Source organism: Parambassis ranga, chromosome 4, assembly GCF_900634625.1.
Source record: "Parambassis ranga chromosome 4, fParRan2.1, whole genome shotgun sequence".
Lineage (NCBI taxonomy): Eukaryota > Metazoa > Chordata > Actinopteri > Ambassidae > Parambassis > Parambassis ranga.
The window spans coordinates 12,176,990-12,203,402 of NC_041025.1; the positions used below are offsets into that span (position 1 = coordinate 12,176,990).

At 41.2% G+C, this 26,413-nt stretch overlaps 1 protein-coding gene across 6 annotated transcripts; it reads right to left on the reverse strand.

Annotated features, from left to right (window-relative positions):
- Positions 1-743: 743 nt before the first annotated feature.
- Positions 744-26,413, reverse strand: osbpl9 (oxysterol binding protein-like 9). 6 transcript variants are annotated; one of them, XM_028404406.1, is made up of 24 exons: positions 26,286-26,413; positions 24,753-24,803; positions 22,079-22,157; positions 15,542-15,618; positions 12,337-12,432; positions 11,792-11,839; positions 10,928-10,957; positions 10,789-10,839; positions 10,241-10,279; positions 7,360-7,453; positions 6,565-6,669; positions 5,654-5,813; positions 5,426-5,538; positions 5,174-5,292; positions 5,000-5,085; positions 4,724-4,904; positions 4,312-4,396; positions 4,031-4,141; positions 3,865-3,928; positions 3,647-3,787; positions 3,486-3,564; positions 3,300-3,391; positions 3,083-3,218; positions 744-2,741 (listed from the first exon to the last, which is right to left on the reverse strand). In XM_028404406.1, the coding sequence occupies exons 1-24, from the start codon at positions 26,394-26,396 to the stop codon at positions 2,667-2,669; spliced, it is 2,223 nt and encodes a 740-aa protein (XP_028260207.1). In that variant the 5' UTR covers positions 26,397-26,413; the 3' UTR covers positions 744-2,666. The 6 variants fall into 6 exon arrangements, with proteins under 6 accessions (XP_028260207.1, XP_028260208.1, XP_028260209.1 ...); XM_028404407.1 differs by lacking the exon at positions 10,241-10,279; XM_028404408.1 differs by lacking the exon at positions 6,565-6,669.

Below are 26,413 nucleotides of genomic sequence, written 5' to 3' on the forward strand. Positions count from 1 at the left end.
TTGAACAGTTTCTGTAGCTGAAAGTATTAATATAATACGCAACTCTATTGCTCTATCTACACTGAATGTGTGGCTGTGATATTTTGCAAGATACTGAACCAGCCATGTGTGTTTTCCAGAAGATGAGGTTTCCCACCTGTCCTCTGATCACCGGTTTCATGTTGGAGTGCCACTGTGTAAGATAATTATTTTATGCTGCATGGCCACATACAGCATGTGTTTAGATTTATCATACTTTCTCTCCGAGCGTGAGTGTGAATGGTTGTCTGTCTGTGTGTCGCCCTATGATGGACTAGTGACCTGTCCACGGTGTACCCAGCCTCTCATCCGTAGACAGCTGGGATGGGGTCCAGCCCCTGTGACCCTGCACTGCAGGACAAAGCAGGTTCCCTCTATTCTCCGATCCCTGTGAGGAGTGGATACAGAGAGGAGATGAGGTTGCCAAAGGGGAGGCGAAGAGACACCATTACTATGCAGACCTTGCTTTAGCTCCACCCTCTTGTTCCATATACGGAATATCTGGCTCCAAAATGTCACATTTCCTGGAATATAAGGATGCTTCAAAACAAAAGTTTGCAAAACCATGAATCCCAAATGGGTGACTTGTCATCTTTTCTATAAGATCTATGATTGTGGCCGACTGAGATGCTAGAAAAGTGTTGACCTCTCAGATCTGTCTTTTGCTTTCTCCCAATGTTATATAACTATGTGGAAGTTTGTCTGAAAAAAACACGAATCAGGAATAAACTCATGGAGATTTAATATTATGCATCAATAAACAGGAGAATCAGATACAATCAATGGTTATGATGAGAAGGAAATAAAAAATACATTTGTTTTGATTGCTCTCTATCAGGCAATACTGAAATCAATGGGAAGGCCTCTATTCAACTGGACTTATAAAGGCGAACACATGAAGGAAAAAATCAAAGCAACAGCTTCAAATTTAGTTAGAACTCTCATTTCAGTTGGCTCAATCCCGAAGGCATTGACACCTGCCTTTACAGGAGGATTAAAGTCTACATGTATGGGAGATTTTTAAAGGAGTATGCTACTAGATTTGCATACAGCACCAGCAACGTGTTTTATCTTCACACCCCTTCACCAGATCCGATGATTTAAACGTTGTAACCAAATATGAAAATGTGCCACAAATCTTAACAAATAAGATAACAGGTGGGACCGTTGTGAGCTTGCTACAGAACTTTCATGTGAACAAAAAGGTTTTTTTTTTTATTTCTCTACCTCATCTAAATATCATTGCACTTAGAAACTATGTTGCTGTAAATAAGAGAATGGGAAAAAAGCAGAGGTGTACAGCAGGATAAATATTGCCCCCTCTGCAGATCTTAGTCTTGAAAAACAGACAAAAAGAATTAATATTACAAGATTGAAGCAACAGAACACAGGTTGGACTGTAGCAGCAACTGCGTATGCGTTTCACACTCTGGTCCTGCACTTAGCATCCAATGTTGGACAGGAAACAGGGGCAGATGAGGTGCAGAACCAAAAGGGAGACTTTTACAGACTCAGCCTTAGCCTTAAGTCCTCGTCGTGGACCAGAAAGACAAAAATATGTAAACAATTGTTTGTTCATAAATGCCTTCGGTTAACATGGAAACCCCTTCAGAGGACTATTTGTTCTCAGATGAAAGTCCCTTTAGCCTTTCTCTTTTTTGGCATAGTGGACATACAAAATTTGTCCAGTGACCGGCAATGGATATTTTTATCTGTATTGCATATATTCTGTATATCAATCCAAACTTCAACCCAATCAGCGTGTTTAGATGCTATGGCTTTGGTAGGACTTTGCTTCTGGATAACACTGGAGACACAGAACAGTGTAAATAACCAAATAGGAAATGGAAACAAAACACCAAAAAAAAAAGGCTAAATGGAATGATTCCTAAAGATGTAAAGCCATCAAGTTCATATCCTCAAATATTTTACACTATTGCCAGAAAGAAAGAAAAATAAACAAAAAGCATTGAAAATAAAAAAAGAATATATATTTATATATCCATCATATGTATATATCTATATATAAACAACAGTTAGAACTAGTTGCAGGCAAGCAGAGAATTTCTCTCCTGCCCCTTTAAGATTCATCTGTTCCACCGCTGTAAGGCTGTCGGACTGTGTGAGGGGGCAGCAGCTTTCTTTCCTCAGTCACCAGATTCCCTGAGATGTAGAGCGCTGTTATATTTGTCAAGCTTTACTTGAATTGAACACCATCAACCAGCAAGACCTTTGCCTCCCCATTGACCCCCGCCCCCCCTCCCTTGCCAATAAACACCATGTATGCAGGGAAATGTTTACTGCTCCGAGCTGTGAAACTGATGGGCAAAGTCTGGAGACAACTGTCCCCGTCTCCACTATGTGCTGCAGAGTCTTTTGTTGACAGGTGGTGGGTGTCGTGGTGGTGGAAGTGTGACTGCCCTAATAAGGAGAGGAGCTTTACTAATATTAATTATTACATCTTTGATGCTTTTCATTCATTTCCATATTGTTTTACAGTCAAATGCAAAGCAGTGTACATATTCAATCATCAGTCATTCCAAGGCTTGGATAAGAAGTTGTTCTGCAAAAGAGTTCTTATGAAGACTCTGTGTGTGCATTTCTTTATGCATATGTATGTGTGTTTATCAGAGTGCGGCGGAGCCGTCTCAGTGCCTCTGAGCGCCAAGTCTCTTTAATAGTGGCTCATCGTAGACCCAGCACTCCCCGTCCTCGTGGAATAGCTGCAGAAACAAGCAGTAGTAATTATTACACTTAGGTCCTTTAGAACTATTACTAAAACTAATATTCTGTTATCTGACATGTTTATCAGTGATATCTGTTGACTTGAACAATTAGGGAGTTGGAATGGTCAAGCAGGGATTTAGTTTATATCCTTAATTTTTCAGTCATTTTGAATGTAACCCTATGGCTTGTACAATCTGTCAAACTTTTTCCTAATATTTCCATTTCACACTTTTATCAATCAAACATATACAGTGAATTTACAGTGAATCACAGAAGTTGAAGCAGTGTGTTTTTTTTGTTTCGTTTCTTGAGTTGAAATGAAAACAGAAAGCCTCACCCTGGTCTCCCACTGCTGCTCGTTCTCCTTTCTCTCTCTGGCTTCGGCTCGTTGTTTTTCCTCTAACCTGTGTTTGGCTTCTGTTGCTGCATCAATGTCTTTAAGCTTCAGGTTCAGCGTCACATCTCTCCATAGTCTATTTAAAAAGAAGGTGGGAATGTCAAACAGAGTTCACCGATTGAGCTGCTAAGGTTAGAAACTGGCTGCAATTGCTCACCGCCGGGACTCATAATCAAGCTGGTCCTCCAGCTTCCTCACTTTCTTCTTAATTATGCCCATCCTCTTAGTGTCTATGAACACTGTGTTCTCCTACACAGACACAAGACTCATTTAGTGAATTCAAGTCCTCCATTTTCACTCAGGTGACAATAAATAATAAAATCAGAAGTAGTAGAGGACACACCCCTGTTGCCCACTTGGCATACATGACTCCATTCCATTCTCCTTCAATGGAGCAGAAAGACCTCTTGTCATTTGGTGCACTGTGAAACAAAAGAATACCGTTGGATTTTGTTTGGCTTTAAGCAGCATAACCTGTGATTTTAACTCTTACAAATCTCTTACAAAATCTCAGCAGTGATCCTGTGCTTTTTTCCACCGTAGAAGGGTTTAGTGTGGAACACAATGTTAGCGCTGTAGCCTGACTTGGAACAAGAGATGTTGCACTCCCCACCCAGCTCCACCCACGGCACAGTCAGGATCGACCTGGAGAAAGACATGCTCAGGTCAGTGAGGCAAACCGGTCAGGACGAGACAGTAACTCAGAGATGACAAACATGTACCTGCCATATCCGTTAGGGAAGGTGAGAATGTAATGTTCATCATAATCCAAACACGACACACAGCCTAGATCAAGAGGAGAAGATGCTTATTTCAGCTCCATGAAGGTGTCACAGATTGTGTAAGGTGTTAAATGAAAATGTTGGAGTGTGTGAAGCATTAGCGTACCTTGACCAATGTTGTGGACACCTATGGACATGCCAAGAAACTTAGACTTGGTCCAGATGTGAGCATTGAACTGGATCCTCCTACGTAAACACTCTGCGTAGAATGCAGAAACTACAGAAGCGAAGACAAGAAAGGGCAACATCTCAGCGATAATAAAGAGAAGCCATTTGTTCTTTAGAAAGTCTGATATTTTTAACATATGAAATTGCTACAAAATTGGCTAAATCATCATCATCTCACTGACATGATTTCCAATGACAAATATATATACGGACACTCACTGGGTGGGTGGTGAGAGACCTGCTCTGCCACAAAACACACACTATTGGTTGAAGACCAGGGAACTGGACCCTCTGATACTGTCTCCTGTAGGGCAGAAAAAAAGAATAAAGGAAGAACTAAAAAAAAAATCTACACTTCTTTGATGATATAAGTAAAACTCATAAATGTAAATGTATATAGAGTGTACATAAAATAAGTTAGTCACTTTAGCAAACACTATAATAGTCATTCAAGTTCTAGCCTTGCATAATCTACTATAACATACAGTGTTCGGAATGGCCCTTACAGGCTTCACAGTAGATGATTAAAATCAGTCATGAACTACACATAACCATGTGCAGGGAGGTATCAAAGTTAATTGAATCTAGAGTGAAAGAATACAGGGCCTGTAATAGGTTATTACAGTCTCACCATGTGTGGAGAAGGCTCCTCTGTCTCAGAAGGAAGATCCCAGTGGCAGTAGAAGACCTCGCCCAGGATTGGGTTGTAAGGTTTCTTGGCCACCGAGCCTTTCCTTCCTGCATGGAAAGCTGACAGGTACCACTTCACTACCTGAACCATACGTTCTCTGGGCTCTGGGTGGTCAGTGATACTAGAGGAAGAGAAAAGAATGAGTGTTAATATACTAATGTATAATAAAATAGGTTGCATGTAGAGAATAGAATATTTGACCAAAATGCTACACACCTTACAAATAAGTCAGGATGTGCAAAGAAGTCTGCATACATTTCTAATAAAGATCTCCTTTCTAAGATGAAGGTAGGCAGGACCACCTGTGAAACACAATCTGCAGTGAGTGGACAGCAGACAGGACAACATGGGGCACACAGACATACATGTGTGAGGCACAGAGGTCCTTACCTTTGTGAGGTCCATGCCCAAACGAACTTGAGACAGCAGATGCATGATGACGCTCTTGTGCTCTTCCACAGACTCGCCCTCGCCATCATCGTCACGGTCATCGTGGCTATCAAATGGATCTGGAGGCAACAGCAGAAGTCTCACATGGCTGAAGCTACCTCTCCCGTGCAGTATGTATAATATTTCACATAAGGAAGTAAAGTGTGATTTATTGACACAATTTGTGTCTTGTGTGTGCTTTCCATTTTTCACCTGCATCTGTGGTGCCGTTTGACATGGAAGAGTTGAGGGACTCAGCAGTGTCTGGTCGTTTCAGTGCCGTTTCCTCATTAGTAAGGGGTGAGGCAGCTGGAGGCCCTGAGGGACTGGGGGAAAAAGGGGAGTTGGCAAGGTAATGAAATGAAATTCACAACTTTGTTGTTGTGTTTGGTACTGTATGCAGAGCTGTAAGCAGGGGGATGGGGGTGGTACCATACTCACTCTATGCAGTGTTTGGGGGAAGTGCTGCTCTGGTAAAACTCATCAGCGTCATAGAATTCATCCTCACTGGAGGAGTAAGAGAAGTCTGGCACTGAGTGTGAGGGGAGGGGGATGTGAGCCGGGGAGGCGACGCCACTGCTGGGACCCGATGGGCCACTCCCTGATAGGAAAAAAAGAAATACATTCTGTGTTACATCTGTGCACTTGTCATTTAAAGTATTTATGTATTATTTGAGGCTCATATGCAGGTCATGGTGATCAAATCAGCTGGAGCACAGCAACATTGGGCAGTCTGTAACACAGTGGCTGCTTTCTCTGCGGGGCATATTGATAGTACTCTCCAGCATCCAGCCTGCCTCCTTAATGCACAGGGCAGCATTTTAATACTGCTGCCTCAGCACAGAAGACCAACAGGAAGCAACCTTTTTGCAGCAAGGCTTTGATACTTGCCTTTTTAATTTATGTTCTCTGACACAGGCGCTCAGCAATAATCAATGTCATCACTGCTTTTTCTTCATGTGACTGAGTTCCTATTACATTGGCTTTGTATTGTCTGCAACTATACATTAGATTCTGAAAACTCACAATGCCATTTCTTTGAAACTGATTTTTCAAAATAAAATGTTTTTGCAATTTGTAATAAAATCTAACTTGTCAGTTGCTGGCAAGGTCAAGAATAAACCTAATGTAACATTTTTCTTTGATGTTGGAGCAGCGGAAACAAGTCGTGAGTGCAGCGTCCCTCCTCTTTGTCATCCATCTGTGGTTCGAGTAGCAAAGTAAACACAAGTTCAATGTTTGCTTGCTTTTTTTGTTTGGTCTTCTCTACAGCTCCTAAGGGAGTTCGTCAGCTCGTTAGCTGCTAAATGATTTCCCATCATGCATACAGACATGCAGGAGTGCATGTTCACCTGTGCTGTTGGGAGTCGGGGTCTGCAGACTGCCCATCACTGTGACGACGGGACCTACTGGTAACGTGGATGGTCGTTGGTCTGACTTACACACCTGAGAAGCGTCTTTTCAGCAAAAACAGAGGGCAAGTAGATGAGTTATCACTGGAGAATCAAAATGAAGCCAGTTCATAATAAAACCAACAACACTGCACGTGCCAAGAGGTGAGGTCAGAGAAAACGATCTGAGACGCTGCAGACAGAGGCCTCAGCTGTGAGTGGGATTACACAGTCTATTAAAGAGGCTCAAATTAGGACGGCCTACTTTGTGGTGTTCATTTTCACAGCATCTTTTTAAAAGAGTCATCTGACTTTATATCACCAGTATTTGGTCATATCTTAGTCATGCTTCAAGATTAAATTTAGTTAGTATTTTTACTAATATCATGTAAAGCTTGCTGTTGTTTTTCCAGTAGTCAACAAATAATCCCACATCAATTTACCTTCAAACTCTGAGAGAACAGCTAGTTTAGCAATACTGATACTGTAACTGATACCTAAAAATGCTGTTGAGGGACATAATATTGACAAAAATGTAGAAATCAAATGATGGGGGGAAAAAAACCCATTTGTCAGCAGGCAGTAAAGAAACCACGTCAGAGATTCATATCTCAACAACAGGGGGAGCTGTTGTCACCTGTGAGTATATTACAAAACCACTTTAGATGGTGCTGAGTCTTTAGGCACATACAGTCCCTGGCAGAGCTGCTACTTCTTAACGTGTGTGAGACAATGGAGGTCGCAGGTGTTTTGTACCTGTAGGTAGTGTGGTCTGTGTTGGCATTGTGGTGTTGACTACAGGAGTGTCCAGAGGGGGCTGGAAGATCCCATCCACTGGGTTGATGGTGCTCTGGGGAGAATAAACAAAAACAGCATCCCTGTCAACAACAAAAAGTAACTGCCTCCAAATGATACCTGCTGCCACAACCCCACACCAAAACCACTGCCTGCTCACCAAGTTAAACTGCAGAAATAATGTGTACAACCGCATGTGCCTCCATGCTATCCACAATAACACATGGGTACCTTTAACATTCAGAGCAGACATGCAAAAGCTCTGTCCCTTCATTGTGCACAAATGTGTACTGATTATACATTGGATTAATGCTACACATATGAGAGAACAGGGAAAGTGACTAGAATATGCACCACCCAGGCTGGGAAGATCAATTTCCCTTTTACTTCACTTCCAGGAAAGAGTGGTGTTACCAGGTTTCATTAATGTGATCAATATGAAAGCAGCGACAGCTTGAATTCCAAACGCCAGCAGCAGCTTCTGCACAGTAACTAACAGCATCATTTCTTGAAGTCTGTGTAACCTTCTAGTCTAAAAAAAGAAGTTAATTAACTCCACTGGGCTTCAGTGTGAAGTCTATAACATGTTTAAACTATCTACCACTTGATTTCCCTGTTGTAATATATAAAAAAAACAAAAATCAGTGGAGACTTATTTGCAGCGCCACCTTGACATCATGTGTCCATGCATTTGAATACATGCACACACACAGATATAAACAGCAGCCTGTTGTTGGCTCGTAATAGGGTCAGTGTCACCAATGACCCAGCTGGCAGGAGCACCAACAACAACACAAGCCAAAGCAAAAACCATATCGACCCTGATTCCAACAACTTACCCTCAGGACTCTTTGATAACACGGGCATGTTATTGTGATGTGTTATTCTATTACTCAAACTTGATGTGTGGTTTGTGATTTTTTACAGCTTTCTGCTTGTTTTGAGGCCTCTGAAGAATAACAGGAACAGGCGCAGTGAGTCATTAATATGAATGTGTTAAGAGATTAAACAGAGGAGGTTTATTGCCCTCATTGCTCTCTGATCATCTGCGTTTTCACAGGGTTAAGGAGATCTTAGCTCTGCTTGCTGTCCTGTTAACACCAATAACTCCTCAAGCTTCCTGCCTCTGTGGGACCAGCCTTTGGCTGCGGAAGTAGGAGATGAAGCAAAAAAAGAAAAGTGCTTCTAGAAAGAATTAAAACACTATCATGACTGATATATTTGTTTTTGTGAAAGTAATATTAATGGATCCAGAAGCTCTCGGCAGATCAGCTCTAAACCAATCAGAGCACATAAATTACTTTGACACATACATAGTGAACAGGCCTGTTTTAAATGATTTGTGCACTTAGCAGCGATTCCTGGCAGCACGGTGTCTGACAGGGTCAATCACATGTGCTGCTAGTGTTTCCAGTATTTAACCAAAGGGCTGCAGTGCATTTACCATTTGCTTCAAATATGATGCATGCAACGTGACAGACATCTACAAGTTCTAAAGCTTATAGCATTTAAACACACATGCAGTTAAATGTGTGGACAGAGCTTATGCTGTGCTATTTATACTACATAATGCTGTGCTTAATGACTATAAGATTAAGCCAGCTATGGTACAAGAGCAGCGTAGTCCCATGAGCTGAGAGACTGAGCCCTGTGGGATTCTGGCTTCAAGAAGCCCACCGGAGTTTTCTATGTTAGACTGTTATCTACAAACTGCTCACATTACCACATTATCCATGTTTTCCAAAGCATACAAAAAGGGTTTAGATTGATTTTCTACTATCTCAGGTAGCTACCAGGTTCTATTCACTGTAGGGTGGTCTAATCTGTCACCTTCTTCACTTCACTTCTCTGCGTCTTCTATTTTTAGGGTCAGCTGTGTTCTTTCCCAGTACACCAACACTTACACAACCTTATTTTATTTATCTTTTAATTACTTTTTTGAGTTGCATAAAAACTGCATTGTGAAGTTGGAAAAATTCTCTTTTATTAAATTTCCTCTGCGATGATAGACAATTAGCTCCATTCACAAACTATGCAGCCTGGAAAATGCACCCAAAGCAATTTGCACAACATGGACATGCAAAAGGCTTTAAAGTGTAATATTTGAGTTTTGATCTTACTGTTTGAGGTTCTTTAAATAGGAGGAGTGTCTGTCAAACATTGTATTACCTTGAAACTATAGTATCGGTAAAGAGCTTTCACATAAAAAAGGGAGAGAACAGAAAAAGCCGCCTGTAAAGTAAGAATCAATCAGAAACCTCATAATGCTTTGGAAAACAGTGATCAATACTGTTAAGTGTCCGTGTGGTAGTCAAAACATGCATAACTCCTGGTGTGGCCTTCGACATGAATACAGTGCACCTGCAGAGCCCATAAAGTGCTCTCTGGATGATTCTACAGCCATTAGCGCTCAGGGGGTTCAATAAGCAGGCAGTGTGTGTACAATAAACCATCAGGATCAGTTGACTGTGATTAGTGGGTGATGTGCAACACTCACATTTAGACATGCAAACACATATATATAATCCATGTATAGACACATGAGAATTTCATAAAACACAAACCACATTTTGTGACTTAATGAAGGAAAGAATAGTTCCCAACCATTCCTAAAAGTTCAAATCTCAGATGTGATCAGCAGGGTAACATAATCAGGAAGGTAGTAGTGGCAGACATGAGGGAAAGAGCATTGAGATAGAGCTTATCTCCACATTAGACAGCATGCACTACACAGATCTGATTCATCTGCTTTTCTACAGGAGAGAGTAAATTAAGCCAGAAATGAAAGTTAGCAGTTCTTTTGATTTTAATTGTTGTCATGGACAGAAAGTGTCAAACTTACTATAAGTCCGTTTGCGTGTTGCTGTTCGTTACTTTGGTCCTTAAAATTTTAAGAAGACAGTGTTAGACTGCTTTTGTAAGAAGGTTCAAGAGTCATTTCATAAAGCATCCTGAGCATCCGTGTTGTAGAGAGCAATGAAATCCACCTGTATCCTCACTTCATAATATTTATGCAGTGGTCCTTTCATCACATGGAAAATGCTCACATGCTCCATTATCATCATCATATCATCTACATTGTTGAAGCCGATGCTGACATATGAGTAAAAGTGTTTATAGTTTTTAAAAATCCAGTCTCACCTAACAACCACATAATGATTGCTCCACTTCCTGTCAGAGAGCTCAATGGAACATGTGATGAAACAAGCACTGGGCTACACCCTCATCAACCACCGACCCAGATAGCAACTGTAAGCAGGGAACTACCCCGGGGACGCAAGGTAACACAGAGTGCACCCTCATGCAGTCTCAAAAGAACAATGATTATGGTGAAATGCCAGACCAAACAACAGAGAGGGTGGGGGGCGTGCAATGATTCACAGCGTTTACCTTGGCAATTTGCAGCAGTACAATACAATGCTTGATGGACTCTACCATACTCTGAAAGAGAAAAAACAGAAATGAATATATAAACTAGGAAGTGATTTACACACAGATATAAAGACACACGTATGAAGCTCAGACTTACACAAGTAGTCTCTTTCAAATTTTCAATTTTCTGTCAAAAGAAAATAAACAGAGCAATTTTAAAAACAAAACATTTTCCATAGGAATTCTTCCACTGTGAGAGGTTTGCTGACAAACAAGTCCAAGTGACTAAAATCTGTCACTACAAACTCAGAGAGGAAGTGTTAACAGCTGCTGGTAAAAAAAGAGACACCCTGAAACTGAACTGCTTCCTCCAACAAAACTTATCACCTCTACTCTAAATAGGTAGTTAGAAAACATCAGCTTTGAGTGCTGGAAGGGTCCTGAGAAGAGTAAGCAAAGAAGTTAATCCCTTATCGATTATGAAGAATGATAATTACAGAATAGCAGCTTTAACAATGACCCCGGTATTACTTTTTTAATACACAGGCATGCAATGTGCCCTATTTAGTGAGTGGAATTACTCTGTTAGTCTGGCAGTTGATTGACAGCAAACAATCAACTAATTGCAGCAAAAATGCTAAAAACACTTTAGTGAGGATGTGCAGCTTTCTTCTGTTTTACATTACTGCAAACTAAAAAAACTGATCTATAATCAAAAGAACCAGCACAGTCAGTCCACGCAGTCTGAACAGAAGTCTGACAGTTAGCGAACCAGACGAGCCTCAGCGCTGTCCGCATGTGTGCTGTCATTTTATACAGTTTTGGATCAGTCCAATTTATCCTGAAAACGTTCTAACAAGCTTAAACCTCGACAAAGCGAACAGAATTCAAACTGAATCACCACCACGCTGACAGCTCTCATTTTTCATCCTGCTATTGTTAGCCATGGCTCTAATGATGGCAAGAACCGCGGGACCAGAGAGCCGAGACACAGGGACAGAGCTGCACTGCTGGTACTCACTCTGCGTGATTCATCCTCTTTGCAGTCCTTGATCTTCTCATCAAACAGCTGTGCGAGAACAAGACATGAAAAAGAAAAAAAAAAAGAGCTAAGCTGATTCCACCATGAAATGAGTGTTAAAAAGCATCAGAAGGTGATTCTGTGCAGATAATGTGGGTTGAGATATTGTGGAGGCAAGAAGTGAGTTCCTCTCACAAAGGAAAGACACTCGAAGTACTTTCATTAGTTGTGACAGAGAAAACACGTGGCTGCTACTTTTCTGCTCTGTCACCAGGCTATGAAATCTAATTTATATTAACTTCTGCTTTGTTATTTATCAGCAGAGAAGTGCAAGAATAAAAGGAAGACACAGATTCAGTTACAAGCCAGGCCATGTATACAGTAAACTCAGATTTAAGGTGCAAGTTAGGTTGAATTATCAATTATGTAACTGTGTGTAAAAAGTACTTTTTGACCTACATATCTCAAATCAGTGACAAATTTTCAGATCTTCATCTGAAATGTTCTATATATTTCGGTAGGTGTTCCCACAGGCAGCGTCCTACCTTTAACTGGTCAATCAGAATCTGCAGGTAGGCGTCCGCTTCAGCTAGCTTCTTGTCAAAGTCTTGAACACTTGGAACAAATCCTGTCTCGGCCTCCTAAAGACAGGAAAACAAACAGAGCTGAGTACAAGTCAAACCTTTGGTAAACACCATCCTGATATTTGCATATTCACTACCAATAACCCAGAGCCACACATCCACATATTATCCATTCAACTAAAATAAAAAAATGGCCTGTCGCCATCACCTCCTGCTCAGGTAGGCTTTTGTAAACTGTGGCACAAAATGGTGGACAGAAACATCAACAGTCCAGGAGAATCTTCCAGCAATGTACCGTACTGTACTGCAGGGAGATATGAATACTATTGTTTGAAGGCTAGCTTCCATGAAAGGCTAGCAGGTCTGTCTGCCTGCCTGAGTGGAGGCCAGCACATTTCAGGCTTCAACAAACCTAAATCAGGAAACCCAAGGCTGGACAAAATGTGTGTAAATGGGTTGGGGTGCACTCAAACTCATTGTTTGCTAATTAGCTTCCTTTAATAGCCACCAGACTTCACACACACAGAAAATTTCATTACATAATATCCATTAAAAGGTAATTACTGAACTATTGGCAGAACAGACATGACTGAGCATCTGTCTGTATCTGTCTGAGCTCACCCAGAACAATCCAGTTGCTGTGACACAGAATTACAAACCAGAAAAAAATGGGCTGATAACTGTATCAGAAAAGACTTCCTTAAAAAAAACATCAGCCTGTCAATAGCTAAGACACTCAGCACCACACAATATCCCGTCTACGTCAAGGCAGACAAATCAACAGATGACTAACACAGCTTGTGTCAGTTTACTGCGACTCAGCAGCTACTCTAACATGGAAAAATACTGAAAAACACCTCTTACATGGAAAAAAAAAAGCAATCAGTAAATCTAGCTCTTTATCAAACCGTGTCGGGTGCTGCTTCTGCTGCGGTTTCTACTGTTGTGAATTTGCTGCGGTGCAGTGTCCTGATGCCTTTTCTCCCTAGTGAAGACAGAGCTCTCATAGGAACATGAAGAAAAGCCATTAACCCAAAGCCAAACGCTGACAGCAGCTGCTACAGCATGAGACCTGCTAAAGTTTAAACTGTGAAAACATGCTAATTTTATAGAGAGCAAAGTGTGCGTTAGCTCAGCATGCCATGAAGCAAGCAGCTAATTGAGCAAACTTCCTCAAAGGATCAAAGGTTCTTTTGCTGTTGAAAAAGATGGCTGGCCATGTAAGAGCCTGAGCAAAATGTCTATTTACTGTATCAATGACTCTTTTTTTTGGAGTCATTCCAGTCACAAAGAAACTTGCCTATCTGGTCAGATCAGTTATCATTTCAAACAAGGCATTACACAAACTAAATAGAGGGGAAAGGAAAAAAACAAACAGGCAGTGGATTAAAGAAACGCCCACCAAGTGTATAGTAAATTGAATTTCCACTGTTCTACAGAATTTACAAGAAAACATACAAGGCCAAAATAAATGAGCAGGAAAGTGAAGCCGACATGAAAACAGCAATCTCCTATTATCATACAGTGAACAATATCTCATGTTTTGTCAACTCATGATGGAGGGGAAGTGTTTTTTTATGGTCAGCCAGAGCTTGGAGTTTGGAAGCAGGAAGTCAGAGACAGGTGCTTGGTTTTTATAAACAGCCGCTGCATTGCCACATTATGGTGCTCACTTCTTCACTGTTCCAGAAATATTTTCCCAGACGACTGCACCTCCCACTCCTGCTCATTCCCACCACACAGACTGTGCATCCTTGTCACATAGCAGGAATATTTTACAGCCGCCTGCAAAGTCTTACAGATGCATAAACACTCAACACCCTCCTGACCACTCCAGAATTCACAAAAAAACAGCCCGGCACCCCCCCCCTTTCTATTTGTCTTTCAATGTAGTGTGACCCACTTTAAAATGCTGCTGCCCAAGCTGTGCAGTGCAGCCATTAAAGTTTTCCTCCTCATTGTGGTGCAGTGGTGTTTTTTTCTGTTTTTATGTGTGTGTGTGTTTTACTTACAAGGTACCTTGCTCCAATGGACATGCTGTATTAAATCTTGTACATCTCTCAGGCTATTTAGCCTGACACAAGATCGTTTTCGCTTTCTCTGCCTCCGTTATTCTGTTTGTGTGAAGTTAGCATTCTTTCTCCCTCCCTCCTCCTCCTCCACACAGAAACAGAAAACAATCTCCTCCTCTTGCTCTCCACTGCAGTCTGCCAATATAAACGACAGCAGCATTCAGACTGCGAGTTAGCTGGGCAGCCAGTCTGGCTAGAATATATCCTTCAGCAGCTGTTATCAGCTGAGCATTTGGTGTGAGGCAGACAGAGCCGAGTTAATCCAGGAGCCTCCCCTTCACAGGAAAGGCACACTTCCTCTCTCACAGGCAGAAGAGAAAAACACAAAGCAGCAGCAAGTGCTGACGGGAACACACACTAAAATCCACTCTGATTGGCTAAGGCAGCGGAGGCAGATGTTTGCTTGTTCAACCAACCCCAGCTGGGTTTGGCTAGCGCTGGGTCATGTGATGGTACGACAGCAGCGTGCTAACACTGCGTAAGTGTGTGTGTGTGTGTGCGCAAGCAGGCACACGTAGCACAAGAATTTGCCACAGAGGGACAGAGGGAGGAAATGCACAAAAAGGAAGGTGGGAGGGAGAACAAATTAAAAGGTTGATTAAGAAGAGGATCAGTAGAAAGAACTGTATGTAGATAAAGATGGGAAGGAACAGGGCAGAATGGTTTACTTTAGGGGAGGAGGACAGGCAGGAGGATGGTAAAGAGGAACAACTGGACGACACTAAAGAATTTCTATTAAACGAAACTTCTTCTGACAAATGTTACCATTATTTTCATTCATACAGACAAGACTAAGCTCTGCTTTGTTGGTCCAAAAAAATCAGGTACAAGTGCTGCTATGCAGCAGCAGATATGCAAAGTCATCACATGAGTGTCGTGGTGTTGCACAGTACATCATTAATAGAGCAGGCAAATACATTTAATCTGAGCCTCTATAAAAATCTCACAAAGAAAGCTGCCATGCATAGATACCATACTTCTCTTCAGCCACTAGAATGCCATCTTTGCTCTGAAAAGTACTGCAGATCATTTGCATCAATGTTGTCATTGTCATGAATGGAACAGAAACACGTCACACATCCTTGGGTACATACCCGGAGTTGAAGGGTGTGACGGAGGATAGTTCCCTCTAAGGCATGGATCCACTTCTCCCGTTCGTCTGCATCTCGAGCTGAAGGCAGAAGCACACAGACAACCCCGGTGAGCCATGTTTCCCAGAGAGTAAACTGCACACTAACGACACAGGACACAACACTGAAATGACATGAAACCTGCAGATGCAGTGATGGGCACTGTGAGCATTTATCTGAAACAGCTTAATTATTCTTACCCTCATTTTTTTCAGTGATGAAGAACACACCAGACAACACCCACATGCTGCGTGGGTAAGTGTTTTTTACAAAAACTGCAAAAATAAATCCTATTCAATTTCTGGAAGAAACATCAGCTGGTCTGTTAGTCTGCTGACATCACCATCTGAAATGTCTTGATAGGAACTTATCTTACCCTGAAAAAAACATTTCAGCACAAAATGAGAGACTGAAGACTCCTTAATGTCCACAATGACAGCTTTTTTTTTTTTTAACCAGGAAGGTGCTCATGCCAACTGTGTTCTTGCAGAGACAGAAGCTCACAGTTAAACTGTGTTTCTTAAATGTGAATTAGCATGATGCACAAGTGTGCTGGTGGGGTGGACCAGACACATTGATCACATCATGGCAGTAGTCTGGACTGACTGAGCTGTAAATGAAGTTAGTGCCATATTGAGCTTTGATTCCCATTCTTGTTTATTATAACAATACAAAAATCAATACAATTCTTACAGTATTCATGTAAGAATGAGGTGTTAAAGGTCATTAAAGAGGCAATGCAGCACTGGTTTTCATGTTATTTTTCCACATGGGGTTGGGGGTGTGAGACGGAGCAGGGCAATGCAGCACCCTCAGAGCAAAGACAGAGGACAAACAGACTGACAGTGACATTAAACAGTGCCCCACTAGAGGCTCTGGCACATGCAATACAAACATAGCAACTGGCTCCTGCACGCTTTGTGGCGCCAACACAATACAGAATATTCCATAATGTGAATTGGCATGATACACAAGCGTTCTGGTGGGATGGGCCAGACACGCTGGCCATGTCACGTCACTCCAGAGACATGGATTACACTGGACTGCATGCAGTCAGATGCAGAATGTATTTATAAACTGTGTTTCCTTTTGTGAAATACAGCTTTCCTTCTTCCATTTCTGCACTTGAATGGGGGCGACCGTAAAAACAACTCAACTTCTAAAAGCTGTGAAGGAAGAACTTAATAAGATATATGCCCCTATATTAGGGGCTTGCAAACTATATTCTGGGTAAGAGTCATTTTTCACTGAACTGGAAACATGACAGAGTAGCAGATGAATGGATGTGCTAGCACAGAGGCTGAGCAGTAAAGCTTTTAAAGACATTAAAAGGCAGCCGAGGCTCAGGCCAATCCACTCAGACAGCGCCTCGCTGGCCTCTCACTTTCCCCTCAGCCAAACAGACTCTCTAGAGGAAAAAATTACTGCAGCTAATGTTGTTTAGCTCTATTCACAAGAGAAAGAGGTAGCAGCAGAGCCATTTAAGAAAAACAAATAATGTAGCCATATTAATAAAATTAATAAAATATAATAATAAAATATCAAGTCTGATTTTAGTCCCAGTCTGTGGACACATCACTACCATGATTTACTTTGCCTGGCGGGGAGGAGTACTTTCAAATCCATAGTAAGTCTGTCTTGTTTAAGTGACTTCATCGCCGTCATCTGACTAGAGTCCCCTTCACACATGCGCTGCTGCCCTGAAATTGTTCTGACATCACCAGGCGGGGCTGTATGTGTGAGTGCCAATGTCACATTCACTGGACTTTAGCTTAACAGCTTCCTAGTAATGTCAGAGTCTGACTGAGCCCACTGCTGAATAAAACGGGTAATTGTTCAGAGAATTCACAGTAAGCAGGTGGGCGTGATGCAGTTACACAAAGTTTAACAGCCACATATTCTTTCCTGCTGTCTGTAATCCTTGCTCACTTCACTGAAGGAAAGGTGATTTTAAATACTATTTTCATCATAACATAAAAACACACACCTAGGTTTACAGGACTGTTTTGTAGCAATGATCAAATTTAATAGAGAAACAAAAGGGACTTGGACCTTTTTTTCCACATAACGCCACATTAACAAGATAGTTAAGTTTAAAGATGTTGTCTCAGCTTTGTAAGAATTTAAGTTTTACAGTCCAGTTGATATGTAGCAGGAACTATTGGTAGGTTTAAACAGAAGTCTGTTTAAGAAAATGGTGCACCTTTATATTTTAACATAGTCCCATCCTAAAGGTACGCACAGTGATAGCAGACAAAAGTGTTCTACATCTTGTATAAGCAGTAGTAGTCTGATGGTGCCAGGTCAGGTGAACAAGGCTGGTGATGGATGAGCACAAAGCCACATTCCTGGATTCTAGCCATTGACACTATAAAGTTGTGGATTCTGCTGACTTGCAGTTTTTATTTACAAGAATCTTGCCAAACTTTCAGTATAATCACTGAAATGTGTACATATGTAACTCATTTCCTACCTTTGGCCACAAACTTCTAAATCTAAGGTGTGCATATCCAACTCTACTGCAGGCTGTGATGCTTCTCTGCTCGACAAAAGAAGAGAGGCACAGCAAGGCTTTTAGACGAATAGGCACATACAGGAGGTACTGTACTTTGCTCCAATAAGCTCCGACCCATCCACCCACACATACCTTCCTAATAATTACAGACAGGCAGGCACTGGATCAAGACCCATAACACAATCAGACAAAGAGCGCACATAACTGCAATAACTGCAAAAGCTCAAAACGTGTTGCCTTAATACTAAATCAAATACACAGCTTCTACATGCAGGACAAACAGGGAATAGCAGCTCTCAGTCAGGCTGATGTCCACAGTAAGAGTGGAGGTCACCTTTTCTCCAGCATGAGGAACTGATACTAGACAAATACATTTGCAATAGTGGGCGTGTGTTGGTGTCATTTGCCACATGTTACAATTCCTCTCAGTGAAAGCCAAAACAAACTTCAGAGGGCAGAGAGAAAAAACAAAAAACAAAAAATGCACTGCAAAGGTGATCTACAGTTTTTATCTGTGGCGTCTCACAGCACAGGATTAAACTAAATCATCACACAGCATATTTGAGAGGTTCCCTCATGTCACTTAAGCAATGTTTTCCTTAAATGTGACCTATATTGGAGCCTTTTGTAATGTGCATGGACCCAACACACGGATAATATAATTTTCATAATGATTACATTATTTATATATATGAACTAATGTTAAGAGATGACAGGAAGCATGAGACGTGAACATGTTAAGTATCAGGGCAGTAAACAACAGAAACAATAACACTGTCAAAAATCTCTTGGCTTGCATAGCACCATTTATATTTTGTAGTGTATTCTGAAAAAGCACTGGGGCAATTTTAAAATACTAATATATTGGGATACTGCTAGCGTCAGCCTATATCCATGTGAAAAGTAATAATATAGTAGGTCCAGCATTATTTTTATGCTGAAACTCAGCCAACTGTAAAGGAGGCAATTCTGTAATTGCTTCATACAACTGCCAAAGTCTGAAAGATTATAAATCACATCCAGTTAAGGATGTAAAGCTCACTTCAACTGAAGAATCCAGCATCATAGCCAAAGACAGATAATACTAATATGCAGCATGTTCAGTTACAAGTTACAATCAGAGAGACGTTATGACCGGAAAAGTACAAATAAATGAAAACTGCTGGGATCACAGCACCCCTGTTGTGTGTTAAGCAGAGAATTGTGTCTCAGGACTCAGGGTGACCATCGCTATCATTTCACTTTACAATGCTTAGCGTTTCACCATAATGCCTCGCCTCCTTTCTCCAAAAGGCCTTTGTGAATTATTCATCTCTTCTTTCCCCAGCCATCTTCAGACAGGCTTATGAAATGCCTCAGCACAAGTGTCACATGAAGGAAGGAGAGTTTGATACCAGACTGTAACCTCTGTCATTACTGTGACATTGTACTGTAGCTGCCCAGATGTGCCAAAAAAGCACCCTACAATTATGGCTTAGTTTGGACTGACTAAACACACAAGACCAGATTAGGTCCCGAAAGAAAACACTTGCAGATAAGGTGAGAGAAAAGAAAGCAAGCAGACAGTACAGGTGTAGGTGCAGGTATTAAAGTGTGAGGGAAGACTCAGAGGAGTTGAGACAAGAGAGAGAGAGAAAACAAGGGGGTCTCACATCCCAGACTGATGCTCCAGGCAGGCAAGTCCACCTAACAGGGAGAGAGGAAAGGACAAGAAAGATTGAAGAAGAGAAAAGCAAAGAGGGGAAAAGAGGGAAAGGGCTCTGAGGCAACTATGATGCACTGCCAGGGGAGAGGGGCTAATGAATAATGGATGCCTCTCTAAATAGAAGGAGTACAGAGCTGCACTCTGGACTAGCACAGTACCCAGTAAGCTCAGATGTATTTTAACCTATAACATGGACTGTCCCATATGAAAAGTAAGCAATATAGCTTAAATCATTTTAAGCTACAATGATGAACAGGTATAATGAGTTACATAATATATATCACAGCAGATGTACCACTGGAAATTTAAATTGTATGACATATATATAGATATATTCTGTACAGACACATTCAGATGCTGTGAATCCTGGGAGAATGACAGTATAACATGCTTAGACCAGGATCATTTTACAGCAACAGAGAAATACACACCGACGCAACATCCTGTGCCTGTTTTGATATGCAGGCTAACAGCCGATACATCCAGAGTCTTGTGTTCAGCACACACTAAGTGCTAATTTTCAGCTTATTCCTCCAGTAATAATACACGAGATGGTACTGTTCTCCTCTGGGTATCAGGAAAACAGATAGATCTTACTGTGACAGTTCATTGTGTTCTCTCATAAAAATGATGACCATGGGGGCCACTGTGGGCAGCACAGTGTCCTGTGTAAGGATGTGCTACTTTCAAAGACCATTTATTAACACAGCAGATAATTTACAGAACTAAAAAATAGCAGCGATCAAAGTAGAATTTCTATAATCATACATTTATCTTTTTTTTTTTAAAACAAGCCCTGCTAGAATTGTTTTTATTGCATTAATGAAGGTTCTGAATAATATTTGGGCTCGTTTAGTAAGATTATAATTTGCATACATTGCTTATGCTCTCTCTCTAATGTACAAGTCTATCAGTCTCCTCTCACTTGGACAACTGAGGCCAATGACATGCTCAGAAAGATCCAGAATAACTGAAGACCTTGATATTTGAGTCAGTAATAACTGCTGAACACACCACTTTGAGGATTTGCATACACTTACTACTGTCTTAAGATTACATCATTGCTTAGCAGAGAGCAGGACCAGTGACGGGAATAATAAACATCCATCTACAAATAGCACACCTAGTCTCTTCAAACATTTGATTCAGGCACTGCATACACGCGTCTCACAGACAGTCTACCTCACACCTCTCTGAACTGTCCTTGAACTTCAATATCAAACCAGTTCAACCATGCACCACAGAGTATACTGCTCCACCCTATCTGTGCTTCCCAGAAGACAAACAAACAATGCCGCCTCACGATCTTTTCGCCCTAGGACTGGCATGCATGCTGACCATGAGATGGTTTTCTCCTTACCCTTGCGTTTGTAGAACCACAGCATACAGCTTCGGAACACAGACATGGGAGAGGGCATGGAGGTGGTGAGAGGGGCGGGGGGCCCATGGACTGTGGCTAGTGACTCTCAAGAAGAAGGTGAAAGGGGGTGCTAGTGATAAGGGGGTGCAGGAATTTGGAGGCGGCAAAATGGACACAAATGGACAAATGGAAAGACAGAGATGAAGTTAGAGGTTAGAGTAAAGACCTGGCGGAGCGATAGCATTAAAAAAATAAAGTCTGCGGTGTACTGGACTGGACAGCTCCCTGTCAAAAAGGGTTGACAGGACGGGAGGGGCTGGGGGGGTTGATGCTCTAGCCAGGAGCCAATCCTGTCCCTATGGAGCGAGCGGTCGTTAGTGCGCGGCGGCAGTAGTGCAGCGAAGGGAAAACAGCAGCAGAAGAGACCTGAGCTCAGCTTCAAGCTCAGCAGTATTGCCTTATTATTCCCAAAGGCTCAACTGCAGAAACACAGAAGCAGCAGTCTTCCTCTTCAGCCACAGTTTAGGGCCGGAAAAAAAAAGTCTTACTTGCTTGCTCATTCTGTTCCAGAAGAATCTGTTTAGCTTGCAGTGGAACAAATCTTAATTATGTAGAGGAATATATGTCCATCCAACTTCATAGGGCTTGGAGAGGTTTCCACAAACGGGGAAAACAGCTTATGTGCATGCAGCAAGCTCTGACATTTTATAGATGCCTGTGTGCATGTGTTTCCTGGCATTAGAGCAAGCCAATCCAGGTCTTTAAAAGGCGGGGAGGGAAAGAGGAGTGTGAGAGAGAGGAAGAGTGAGAGAGACGGAGCAAATGAACAGTACCAATGGATGATAAAGAAATCACTGAGAAAGAGAAGCAATGAGGGCAACACAGTAAAAAAACACACAATTAAAAAAACAGATTCCTCACCTTGGAAATGAAAAGTCTTCTGGTCCACAGTGATGGTGAATGTGCTGTCGTCCTCGTCATCAATGCCGATCACAGCTCCCTGGGCAAAGAGAGGGAGAGGGAAGGGGAAAAAAGGCAGTCAGACAGCAGGACACGTCACACTCCACTTTCCATTTCTATCTTCATGCCCTCCACATGTCCCAGCAGCCACCAACTGCCTTTCATTTGTCAATTACCCTTGGTCACTCTCTTCCCTTTTAAAATTTCCTTTTGCCTCTTAATCTCTTTTTATTTCCACGATCACCCTGTGATTCTTTCTCACACATGAGAGTGCAGCATTTTGAAACATGGGAAAAAAGAAGGGAGGGGAGGAGGTGGGATTTGGAAGACTGAAGGAGAAGGGAGGCAGGGAAGGGTGGAGGGGGACAGACACCAGGGACCAGCAACTAGCAGGAAAAAAAAAACAAAGAAAGAAAGAAAAAGAACCGCAGAGAAATGGCCTGCTGCTTAGCTGGGACATTAGCTCCTAGCAACAGAAACAGGGAGTGACTCAGAGCTTTCTTACCCAGCAAATAATGATGATGACAGCAGCTACACGGAGTGGGTAAAATAATATAAACAGCTGTATGATATTTTGCAGACCTGTAACAATAGCTCTTCATAAATATCCCTCTCAGTGAGATGCCACAAAGTGCAGTGTACTGACCACAACTACTTAAAACATTCTGATTCATTTCTTGGGTTACTGAGACAGATAGTGATAGTCACACCACATGACACAATGATAACAAGCAGAACACGGTCTATGCTGCTCTGAATAAAGTCCACCAAGGGTAGTTCTTACACAAAAAAACACTGTAAGAAAACCAAACCAACGAGAGCTCTGGTATGTACAGTATCTTGTGATATGTTGCAGCAATCAGCCTCAATAAATGGATAACACCATTATAAAGCACTCAAAACAACTTTTTGGAAAGCCCCTGATAACATTCACAAGCTGAGTTTCTTTGGATGTGAGAGAGATAACACATAGATTAAACAAACTGATAACATACTGATGGTGAAAGGAGAACACATCATATATCTGCACAAAGACTACAGATTAAAGACCCAATCTAAACACTGTTCATGGGTGAACATAACGATAAGGATATATTTTAGTAAGACAGAATAATGTTAAATTCTCTTCAAACTAGGTGCAATCAGCTCCATTTTATTGCTCCATCTGGACAATCCTGACAGCTTCAAACCAATCAATGTCTGGTCTTCAGTGTGTCATAATAAAGTGTTATTGTGGTAAACTGCTGTTAAATAATTTGTATCTGTAAAAAATTCTGTTGCCTTATGTCACAATCTATGTAACGCTATATTAAAGGATGTGGCTTTACTCTCATTTCCAACAAGACTGAGCATGCTCGGACTACAGATACAGCCTGTTGGAAAATCCCTGTGAAAAATGAAACTGGCAGCTAGATCTGAATAGATACCATTAACAAGACAAATAAACACTTTGATCATGTCATTTCTGAGGTACAAATGTTAGTCTTTTACTTTACATCTAATAAAACAGATCCACTGTGAGTTAACAGTGTAGTTCAAGGAAGTTATTTATGACAATACGCCCTCCTGAAACCTTTGTCCTACGGCTACGTGTGCATAAATGACATGGGTCCTCTTTTCAAGCGATACCTTTAGTGAGTTCTTAGGCCACATTTATTTGTTAAATACATGACGAATAACATTAGGAACACACTCTTGATATTTAGGAGTTGTTTAAAGTAGAGAAAAAAAGTTTCACCTTTCACAATAGTTCAATCGTACATTAAGGACTTAACTAGGTAACATAATGTAAGAACATTCCAAAAATCAATCAACCAAAGAATGCTTTTTCAGTATCACAGACAATGTTTTTCATCACTTACAGACATTCATCTTATACATATTAATAAACTCTGTTGGCCATGCTTTCTGACATGCAAAGATAACCTCAATTCAACCTTCAATCTCAGTCAAGTCACGATAGGCTGTACTGTAAATACACAAGACAGGGACAGACAATCTGACGTTCACACAAAGTGATTATTTATCCACTGCTGAGTGATATCAGTTCTCCCAACTCCATAATACACGGTATAAGTAGAGCAACACTCAACTAAAGCCAATGTGTATAACCCTATCTTTTAGATGTGTCTTCTATGAGCTTCTCTCCCACACTCATATTCAAGAAATGGGGGCTCATTTTTCATTCATATACTCAGTCCTTTGAAAAGCCAATCACATTAAGGAACCTTTCCTTCAGTTCCTCATGAGATGGAAAAAGGACTTCACAGTAAGGTAACTGCTGCCATCTAGTGGACATTACTAAACATTGAAAACTCACTGCATTGTAAGGGCATTGGGTTTTAATGGAAAACCGGATGAGCTGCCAATACAGCTGCAGAAAAACCACAGAATCTTGTTACACTAGGTCAGCTAATTAGACAATTATCGTAGTTTTGAGTCAGCCTATCTTCCTCACAAGTCAGATGACTGCATAATGCGGCAGCAAAAGATTGCATTGTCCAAGCAAATCTCGTCAGATAGTCATAGACACTGCTCTAAATGCATGGCAAAGCAGGCCGGCAAGGATGCAGATGATGTATGTAATTTATCAAAGACAAGATAGTGTAAGGATAAGATGGCCTCGGGATCTTACCCTGAGTCGCACACAGCCTCTTCTGGATCCTCTCATCATCTTGTCCTTCGACTGTAAACCAACAACACAACAAATCAAGGATTAATACAGCCAGTAGACAACATTATAAATTAATGTTCTTGAACACAGTTTTTTATTTAGCTGACTAAAGTTTCAGGGCTGGCTCAGTGATATACTGGGTCACTGACAGAGCAGTTGTTATGAGTGTGATACTCATAAAAACTGCTCTTTACTTGTTTTTTTTATGCTGCCTACTCAAATGACTGCTGTGAAAATGTTCTATACCTATACTATTTAAATTAGCAGGATATGAACGGTAGGAACATTTTAAAACAAATCAGTTTGGTTTTAGTATTTGCTCTAAAAACAATCATGCACTGGAGGAAAAAGACAAGGAGAACGAAGCCTTAAAAGATGAAATATGACTCAAGGCACAAGTTAATCTCTAAACTCTAAACTAATCCTCAATTATTTTCTTTAGCTTTAACTGACAATGAACTGAACTTAAAAACATTTATTAAGCAACACTGCAGATTGAAAGATATTCCTTTTATAATGATAAATTAAGGAAATGCTCACTTGCTGGAGCAAGTAAATATCGTTTTGGTGTTAAAAAGTGTTAAAAAGTTTCTTGAGAAAAATGACAGATGACACATGCTAATTACTTTCTTACCAATGTATATCTAAAACTTAGTGCTGAAGCTCTAAATCATATACTTAACATTTAAATCAGATTTAGAGCTTGAGTTTTAGTAAAACTGACATGGCTCTGAATGAGTGGAACTCTGCTTTGCCCTGACATGTAGAGTAACTGCAGGTTTTATTTTGAAATTTAACAGGATTTATTAAAGTGACTACATTCATGAAAGAGTTACTGTTTAGGTAGCCCCTTTACACAATAGAGTGCTGTGCTGATGACTGTATGCAAACAGGATGACTGGTTAGGTAACCTCATCAGCTTTTAGTTGTTATGCTTCCTCATAACTTGTATTGCTAACAAACCAGAGCAGTTAGTCGTTCTCGACATGAATACTAACCACAGTGATTTCGTTGCTATGGGACTGATCAGAAATCTTACTAGCAGCCACTCCTCCCGCGGTGTCTTCTTAGCTATTTGGCTAGAAAACCAGTGACTACTGGACTCTTATTTAACCACCGGAAGACAAAAGTCTCCTCGACAACATATAGACACAAACCTCTCTCTGCACGAACACTGTAAACAACTCACAACGACGTGTCGATAATTCTGTGTAATTCCTGCTTTTAGCATTGCTAGCTACTAGCTGCATTTAGCGGAAGTGTAGAAAAATACTGTAAATTTATTGGTCATTTGGCCCTCGAGGACTGCTGCTATTGGTTAACGTGCCGGTCTGTCAACACAGAGACTCGCCTTAGTGTGCCAGCTGAGACTTCCAACTCCTGACAAACACAAGGCCCTTATCCCACTTGTGTTTGACAACCAGCGACAACTTCCACAGTCTAACCTCCCGAGCGAATCACATTAACGTTTACAAAGTACGGAAATGAACGTACCGTGTAGTATGACAGCAAGCCGGCATTATAGTCCAGAACAAACCAACGATACTGCCAACCTTTCATGACGTTTGTCCACTTGCTTAGCGGCCCCTCCATGATGGACGCCATCTTTACAACAGGCGAGC